At 48.5% G+C, this 9,194-nt stretch overlaps 1 protein-coding gene across 1 annotated transcript; it reads left to right on the plus strand.

Moving 5' to 3' along the window:
* The first annotated feature begins 2,319 nt into the window (after positions 1-2,319).
* C2cd4b (C2 calcium dependent domain containing 4B) lies at positions 2,320-3,907 on the plus strand. Its single transcript, XM_032910224.1, has 2 exons — positions 2,320-2,489; positions 2,659-3,907. Exon 2 carries the CDS (start codon positions 2,697-2,699, stop codon positions 3,717-3,719), a length of 1,023 nt encoding a protein of 340 aa, XP_032766115.1. The 5' UTR covers positions 2,320-2,489; positions 2,659-2,696; the 3' UTR covers positions 3,720-3,907.
* The last annotated feature ends 5,287 nt before the right edge of the window (positions 3,908-9,194 follow it).

Genomic DNA, 9,194 nt, shown 5'->3' on the forward strand with positions numbered 1-9,194 from the left:
CCTCAGTTTCCCATCTGGCAAACAGAAACATCTGCCTTGCTGGCTTATTATGAGAAATCAAATAATGTAGCTGGTTAGGGAGATGGGTGGTTGGAAGCACCTGACGGTCATAAGAACTAGATGGTAGATTACTATCAATTTAATGCAATATAACTCATCAAATATTGACCGAGCCCTGAGTATTTGCCGAGGATCGTATCCCTGGTGCTGGAATTGAAAGGGGCTGAGCAAGAGGGTAGGTTAATGACCTGGACAGGGTAACTGGAATGAAGGAAGCTTAAATACATTCGTAGCAGGTTCCCTACCCTTCACCTTGCGGTGCCTCAGTTCTCATTTCCTCCTCCTGTCCTCTTAACTGTTCGTTTATGCTTCTATAATTCATGACACATATGGTGGCTCAAGAAACCCCGTGACTTATGTACTAGGAAACTAGGAAACACTATTAGGCGAGAGAAAGCTGCCAATCAAAATTTCCAAAGGATGGTGTGAAATACAGCAGTGGTCTACAGACTGCTTGAGGGGAGCGAGGGCGATCTACAGACTGGGAATTATGTCCTTTCCTTGTAGAAAGCGCAGCTTAAACCATTGGGGAAAGCAGACTTCAAAGGAGAAGACTGATTCCCGGTCACCCAGAAGGAGTGGATGGCTCCTGACAACCTGGTGACATTTTTACTTTTCTATGGAGCCAGCATTTCTGAATCCCTTAATCCTGAGCTTTGTCTCTCAGTGAATAGAACCCTTGCTCATGAAAGAGGTCCCATGTACTTTGCCTCATCTACCAATAGAATCTATCCTAATGCTTATTACACACCTTTCCTTTTTAGTCCCTTGTCACAAGCACCGTTTAGCAGCCAACAGAACCCATTCTTACTGTAAAGGCCACGGTGCTTTCCTACTTTGCTAGGGAGTTTCTATGTCGCTATGCCTAAAGCTTTGTTGTTGTAACTGTCACCTGGAAACCTTTGCCAGACATTTTACTGTATTTAAATATGTAAGAAAAAAATAAACCCTGGGGCCAAACTCTGGAAGTTTTAACCCAGCACTTGCAAAGGTTGTGCTGACTGAAGTCTCAGTCTTTTCCTTGCATGGTTCTTTCCCCCTGCCCACCTTGAGGCTTGCAGGGTCCTGACAGTTCCTGATGGGGCAGTGTCTGGTGGCACAGGCCAGTATCTCCAGCATTCGGGAAGGTGAGGCAGGTGGACTGCAAGTTCAAAGCCTGCCTGGGCTACAGAATGAACTCAAGGACAGTCTGGGCAACTTAGTAAGACTCTCAAAATAAGTAAATAGGTCTGGGGATGTGGCTCAATGGCAGTCTTTGTGGTGTGTGAGTCCTGGGTGCCATTCACAATCCCCCACCCCCTCAGAAGAAACCACACAAAGAAGAAGCATTTCAGACCGGGGAAACAGCACATAGTAGAGACACTGCAGATCTCCATACTAACGAGCTCTTTTTAGCCTTTATGGAGCTTCCCCAAAACCCTCATTTCATCTTTATTTCAGAAAATAAGAGGGTCCTTAGATTTAATGTAAGGTCCCCCTCTCTATCCCTACTGACCTCCACCTCCTCATCCCCCCAAACTTCTGCTTCTGGATAGGTCTGGCTAGGGTAGAAAGAAGGGTAGTTTTGGAAAATCAAGTACTAGTTTTAGGGATCTGCCCAAAAGCTCCGCCCCCATCTCCCCCCCCCCACCCCGTTACAGATCAGAAGATTTGGCACTTTATTCACCCCAGTCGCCAGTGCTGCATCTGGTATCCGGGACAATGGTGATATCAAGGGCAGTCCAGCAGAGGGAGACAGAGGCCAAATAAGGTGCAGACCCTGGGACTTAGGAGCTATGGTTTTTAAATTAAGGTGGGTGCAGAACTACTCCAGGCTTTTAGTCCAGTATCGAATACAAGTTGTCTGAATGTTAAACGTAGGCTGACAGTTTCACAAAACTGTCTGCATATAACCCCATCCTAAACGGATGTGCCAAGTTTAGTCCGTGCCTGGAAACAGGTATGCATCCTGAAAAGTAGAAGCCAGTGGAACTTTTGAGTCAGGTGCCGAGTGGGAGGAGCAGATTTACTTGGTCTCCACTTCAACTGCACGTTTCATCATCCTTCCTCGCCTTCTCTGAGAGGCCATAAACAGTTTGAACTAGCAAATTCTCTTTTCCCAGGATGACCTTTACTCATCTGCAGCACTTCCCAGGCCTGTAAAGCGGCGTTCCAGCAAAGCTACAGCCAATATAGGTCCCAGAGCCAGGTCCTGCGACACCTATAGAGCGACCTGCTGGTGACTTGGTAGGAAAGGAGGACCGAAAGGCGGGCTCTGTCTGTTACCTTTTGGGATTGGCCTCTTGGCACCTGGGCGTGACTCGAGCTAAGGTATAAGACAGGAGCGCCACTGTCTCCTGCTGCAGTGCTGAAGGTGGAGCCATAGCTGTGAGATAGACGTCACCTGCTTTGTTCCTGCAGTCGGACCCAACGAGCCTGAAGAAGAACAGGTCTGATTTCTGTATGTTCATGTAGATAGTTTTGGTTAGTATGAAGATGCTCCAAAGGTTAGTTCGTGCTGACCCGGAGCCCTACAGGTGTGGGTACTTTCAGAGGGGTCTAGAAAGGGATCACTGGACTCCAGGAGCCCAAATCCAACAGTTTTTCTCTGTGTTGCAGGCACTCGTATCCGCCGCGCTCCGGCACAAACTAAAAGGATGAGGCTTCTTGGTCGACTCCGCTCCTCCACTCCTGAGCCTGCCTTTTCCAACGTGCTCACCCCGGGCCGCATCCCAGAGTTCTGCATCCCGCCGCGGCTGCCTGTGCCCGACGCTCCCGAATCACCGCTCCCGGCCGCCGCACTTCCTTGGCGCTGCGCGGCCGAACCCGACCTATGGCCCCGCACCCCTGACGGCCGTGAGGATGGTGACGAAGACGGCGCGGGGCTCACCGACTGGGACCCGCGCTCTCAGGCTGCGCTCTCGCTGCCCCACCTGCCCCGTGCGCGCACCGTTTACGGCTTCTGTGCGCTGCTCGAGAGCCCGCACACGCGCCGGAAGGAGTCGCTCTTCCTCGGCCACCCCGGCACCCCTCGGCTGGGGTTTCGCCACCGTGCGCATACCTGCGCGTGCCAGCGCCGAGCCTCAGATTCTGAGCTCGCCGCCCCGCGCGATCTGGACACAGCCCCACCAGCCGCTCCTGTGCCCCATGTGCGCCGCCTCTTGCGCGCTCCCGATGGTCTGTTGAGCCGTGCGCTGCGGGTCCCCCGCGGTCGGGCCACCGCGCGTCCCGGGTCCCGGGGCGACGAGCACGAGCGCGCCGCCTCCTGCGCGCCCCCAGCCCCCACCGGCCCGGATCCCGAGCGCCTGCAGGCGGAGGCCAACGTGGCTCTGGGCCGCGGGGATTGCACGCTGCGCCTGGCGGCCGAGTACTGTCCGCGCAGCGCCTGCCTCCGCCTCCGCCTGCTGCGCGCTGAGGGCCCGGCCGCCGTGCTGGAGCCCCGCGCCCTGGGCTGTCGCCTCAGCCTGGTGCTGCGGCCGTCCGGCCAGCAGCGCGCCAGTGTGGTCCGCCGCAGCCGCAAGGCCGCCCTGGACCAGGACTGCTGCTTCGACGGGCTCCCGGAGGAGCAACTGCGCCGCCTGGCCGTGCGCATCAAGGCCGAGAGCAAGGGCCGCGGGCTGGAGCGCAGACGACCGCTGGGCCAGGGCGAGCTGCTGCTGGGCTCTCTGCTACTGCTCTGAGCGCAGCTTCCCTGGTGTCCTGGACACCTAAGGCCACTTGGCCATGAGATGCACAGAGACTCTTGGCCCTAGGACACTCAAGGCCTCTTGGACTCTGACAGTGACGTGGCCCTGGGTCACCCACAGCCTTTTGGCTCTGGTACACTTTCTCTTTTGTACAAAATAAAAGTTATTTATTTTCCTATTTATGTTTTTGCAGTACTGATGATTTTCTACTTTTCTGATCGCTTTTTGGTAGCAAAAGAAAAAGTAATGGCTCCCCCCACTCTATTTACAGTATGTGCTCCTCTTCCAGACCGTTGTAATAGTAAAAAGGGCAAAACAAAAGAAAAGAATGGGTTCACCCTGGAGTGGAAGAGTAAGAACAGAAGCACACCACATGCATGCTTTTCCGTCTGCCCATTTTAAAAACAAAAACAACACTTCATTCTCTGGTGAAGTGCTTGCCATGCAGACAGGATGCACTGAATTCTGTCTTTTAAAAAGCTGCACCTGGTGGTACACAATTGTAAGCGCAGTGCTGTAGAGGCACAGACAGGCAGTTACATCCTTGCTGTTTGCAGACCCTCCAATCTAGCCTCATTGGTAGTCTCTAGGCCAATGGGAGACCCTGTCCCAAAGAACAAGGTGGGTGACAATTGAGGAACAACACCAAAGGTTGTAACTTGACCTCTGAGGGCAGTTGTGCACCCGGGATTACGTTCTCAAAATCGTTCCAGACACTAAGATCCATTACAGAGTTGGGTGGAGTAGTTTCCACTCTCTGTTCTATGCACATATAATACACACAGAACCCTCTTCTAGTACAAAAGACAATGGTGAGGAGAAAACCCTCTCTGAGAAGAAATGGGGCCCTTTTGCAAGTGAATTCTTAGTACTGGGCAGGAACAGAAGCAAGGGAAGAAGGTAGAAGCTCAAAGTGACAGCGGGGGTGGGGTGGGGTGTTCCTTTTGTTACTCCCTTGAGGAATCTTTGTGGCTTCTGCAAACAAGCTGTTTACAGAATGGGTCTTGTTCCCATTCATCTGCGTTTCAGTTACACAGTAGTTAGTTTCACAGTAGGATTTCCTAGATGAATTAAAATCAGTGGTTAAATTCTTGAACTGTGAGTTCTAAGAGTTTATTTTCTTGTTCACTCTTGTCTTTACTGCATGCGCATTGGTGTTTTGTCTGCATGGATAGCTGGGTGAGGGTATCAGATCTTGGAGTTACAGACAGCTGTAGCTGCTCCATGGGTGCTGCGAATTGAACCCGGTCCTCAGGAAAAGCAATCTGTGCTCTTAACTGCTGAGTCATCTCTCTAGCTCCCAACAGGTTTTTGTTTTGTTTTGTTTGTTTTTTGTTTTTGTTTTTTAAATAGATCTATATTTATTACTTTTTAAAATTATGTGTAGGTGTGTGTATTTGTGGACACGTACACTAGAGGATAGATAGCAATAAGACCACAAGTATCCGATGCCCTGGAGCTGGGGAATACAAGAAGTTGTGAGTCGAATGACTTAGGTTCTAGGTACTGACCTTAGGTCCTGGATCAGAACAGCAAGTGATCTTGCTTAACATCTGAGCTGTCTCCCTAGCCCAGGAAGAGTTTCTTAATATCCCAAGTACCAACACAATCCTGCATTTTAAATATATATTAAAGTGGGCAAATCAATACTTAAAAATCATATAACTTAAAACTGAGAATTCATTACAGAGACATTTCTACAGAGCCATGTAGCTAGTACACAAAGCTGACCTTAGACATGAACTAAGCTATCCTGACCTCTCCAGATGGCTAGCCTACTCTGTGCTATCTCACAAGTCATTTGAGCCGTTTCCCTGCAATAAGTGTCATACCATGCCCAGAGGGGAGAGCGATGACTAATATAGACAAGTGGATAGCTAAATTCATAAGCAAACAAATAAAACTTAAAAGGAAAGAAAGGAAAAAAGAGAGCAAAAGCAGGTTTCATTGCTATAGATTGCAATAACTCCCCAAAACAAAACAAAAAACTAAGGAAGGTGACAGGTCTGGAAAGAGGCAAATGCTTTCAGAGATGAAGTAGCCAGGAAGATTTCTGTCCTTGAGAAGGGGAAAATTCCAAAAGGAATAGCTAAATAGCCCTTTACTACAATATTATAATGCCTCAGCAGGTTCTCTTGGTTTCTTCCCAATGTCATCTCTCCTTGTCCTATCTTAATAAATGGCGCGATCACACTTTCTTCTTCTTTTTAAATCTCTCTCTGTGTGTGCATGTACATGCATGTGTGTGTGTGTTCATATGTGTGAGCACAGGCTTGCACTTGCCATGTTAACCTTAGGTATCAGTCGTCACCTTTTACCTTATCTGAGACAGTGTCTTTGTTTGCCTTTGTACACTCTGGGCCAGGTGCCCTGCAAACTTCCAGGAATTTTCTTACCTCTGTGCCCCATCTCACTGTATAGGCACTGAGATTACAGACCTTGCTATCATATCCAGCTTATCATATGTGGGTTCTGGTGATCCAAACTCTGGGACTCAGGCTGGCATATCAAGCATTTTACTTACTGAGCCCTCTCTCAAGGACACAATCATGTCTTCTGTCACTCCAGTCAGGTGGAGTTGTCCTTGACTCCTCTGCCTCATGTTTTACTTTACTCCAGTGAGAGTGCCACCTCTTCAAAAAGTCCTAGCTAGCACCACTATCCTCTTGCCCTTATGATTCTTTCTTTTCCTTTCCCCCAACTCCCCTGTGTGTGTCACTGTTACTACCAAATGGTACATTACATAGTCACTGTGCTGTTGTTTGCACGTTTTCCTTTTCATGACAATACACTCTTTACAAATGCAGGAACTTGGCTTACATAGTCGTTGCTCTGTCTCAGAGCCTAAAACAGAGTACAGAACATAGTAAATAATCATTCAATTACTGCCCAGACTGAGTGTGGAAAGGAAAGATGGAGTAAACAGAGAGGGCAGGGGAGCCAAACTCTGAGTCCGGGCAACAGACAGAGACTCAGTAAAGGAGATGCCAGGGTATAGAAGACAGAGCAGCAGCAGCCAGCGGCAGTGTGGAAACTCAGACCAGAGAAGAAGGGGATGTCTGTGGGGTTGGAGGTCTGGATGAGGGCTCCAAATGGCAGCTGAGACCAAGCAATGTGTAGCAAGGTCATATTCCCCCCAGGGAGGCCCTGAGAGGCCATTGTGTGATGTTGTGAAGGAGCAGCTTTAGTTGTAAGGGAGACCCCGGGACGCTGGAGATGTCTTAACAATGAGAAGTCCACGGAGGGAGACTGCATCCAGAGAATGGGACGTGTGCAAGAGAGGGCCTACGTGTGCTGCCTGCGTGCAGAGATGAAGGGGTGGAGCCGCCCAAGCCTGTTTAGAGCTCAGAAGATGCTCTCATAAGCCCCAGGTACCTGACATAGAAATTAGGACTCTGTTTGCCCTGCCGGGTTTCTGCCATGCTGAGTGTGACCTTTCCTTCCTATGCCTGTATTTCTACCTTTTGGAACAGTATTGCAGGCTCTGTCCCACTGCAACCGGGAAACGTGTAATTTAAAAAGAGATCTTTTATGACATTTAAATAGTTTTAATTTTTGTACGAACCTGTGGGTAAATATGTATGTGGGTATATGATCCATGTGTGTGGAGGTCCGAGGGTAACTTGTAGGGTTCTGCTCGCTCCTTTCATGCTCTGCGTTCCAGGGATCGGGTCATTAGGCAGTAGACACTTTACTCATTGGGCCATCTGATCACTGTCATTTTTTTTTTATGTTTTAGGGGCTCACAGTTAAAAGATTACCTGAGTCTCAGAAGGATTTTTTATATATAGTGTTGGAACAGTTGAAGACGATGGAGACTCTTAAACTTGGACTGAATGAACTTGCAAGTATGAGAGACTACAAGCCTGTGGAGGGAAGGTATAAAAAGTAACAACTTGAAAGCATCTGCTCGGATGTCAAACTGACAAGGGGTAAACTAATTGTTAACTAAGCTTTTGTTTTGAGACAGGGTTGCTCTGCAGTCCTGGCTGTCCTGGAAGTCACTCCGTAGACCTGGCTGGCCTCACCTCAGAGATCTATCTGCCTGCCTCTGCCTTCTGAATCCTGGGACTAAAAGCATGTGCCGCCACCACCTGGCAAAAGGTAGACTTACGATGGTTAACGTTGATTGTCAAATTGACAGAATCTAGAACCACTTAGGAGACAAAACTTTAAGCATGTCTGTAAAGAAAGTTCTAGATTACATTGATGTGAAAAGACCCACAGTAACTGTGGGGAAACATTGTTTCATGGGCTAGGCTCAGGCTCCCTAAGTGAATACAAGGGAGAACACTAGTATCAGGCTCTGCTTCCTGGCTACCAATACAATGTGACCAGTGCCTTCCACTCCTGTCACCATGCCTTCTCCACCATGGTGGTCTGTATGGTCAAGCTATGAGCCCACTTCCTTCCTTCAGTTGCTGCAAGGAGAGTAGAAACCAAAACAGAAATGGCCTCTTCACTCGTGCAAGTGAGTATAACTTTGCAGGATTGCTTTCTGCACGTCTGTGATTCTACAAGTCTGTACAAAGGGCAGCCCACTGGGCCCATGTCTGAGTGACTGCTCTAAGTGACATAAAACACAAGAATTACATCTTTCCACTCCACTGGCAGATCCCTCCAGTCTCCATCTGCCATGTTCTAAGCAGAACAACTCAGCTGATGTGTGCTTCTCGAATCCAACCATCAGCATGATGAGTTTGTGATCCTTTATAAACAGCCTCAACCTGGCACCATATCTTCATGGACCAGACACTAGCAGAGAAACACAGAGTAGGACTTATTTTGTTGATTTGTAACAGTTCCTGGTCTCAAAAAAAGTTATTAGCAATGTCTCTTATTTCTGTCTGTCAGAACATGGTGCCTGTGTTTGTCAGAACTATCCACACAGGAGCCTGAATCTCTTTCTTCCTCTCCTGCATCTCCTACAGAGCCTCTCACCTTCCCTTTACCTCGACAGCTCAAGCTTCATTCTTCACTACATCACCATTTTTTATTTTCATGTGTGTGTCTATGTGTCTGTCTGTCTGCTGTCTGTCTGTGTACACATACTGACGTGTGTATACACAGACACGTGGGTATGCATGGGCATGTGGAGGCCAGTGTCTTTCGCAGTAGGCTCCGTCTTATTTCTATTTTTAGATTGGCCAGGATCACAAGACATTTGTTAAATAGCACAAAGACTTTCTGTGTGCCCTTCTCCCTGACTTTCCAAACGGTAACCCTTTTGTTTCATGTCTGTTTCTCTATATCTAATCTAGCTTTTAAAAAGAACTTGAATTAAACAATCCGCTGACTCCCCTGTCCACAGGAACTGAGATACACTGTGACCCATTCCAACTCTTTCAGATGTGAGGGCTGGGGTGTCGCAGGCTAGGGCTGAAGTAGTAAAAGCCTGTAGAGACTGAAGGGAAAACAGTTTACTATCATGGGTTTGTCCTAATGCTGCTTGTATTCTAATGTTAATTT

This window comes from Rattus rattus, chromosome 8 (assembly GCF_011064425.1).
Source record: "Rattus rattus isolate New Zealand chromosome 8, Rrattus_CSIRO_v1, whole genome shotgun sequence".
NCBI classification, from domain to species: domain Eukaryota; kingdom Metazoa; phylum Chordata; class Mammalia; order Rodentia; family Muridae; genus Rattus; species Rattus rattus.

Bases quoted from the DNA above. Each gene is read 5' to 3' on its own strand.
- C2cd4b (XM_032910224.1), top strand. From the start codon at position 2,697: ATGAGGCTTCTTGGTCGACTCCGCTCCTCCACTCCTGAGCCTGCCTTT.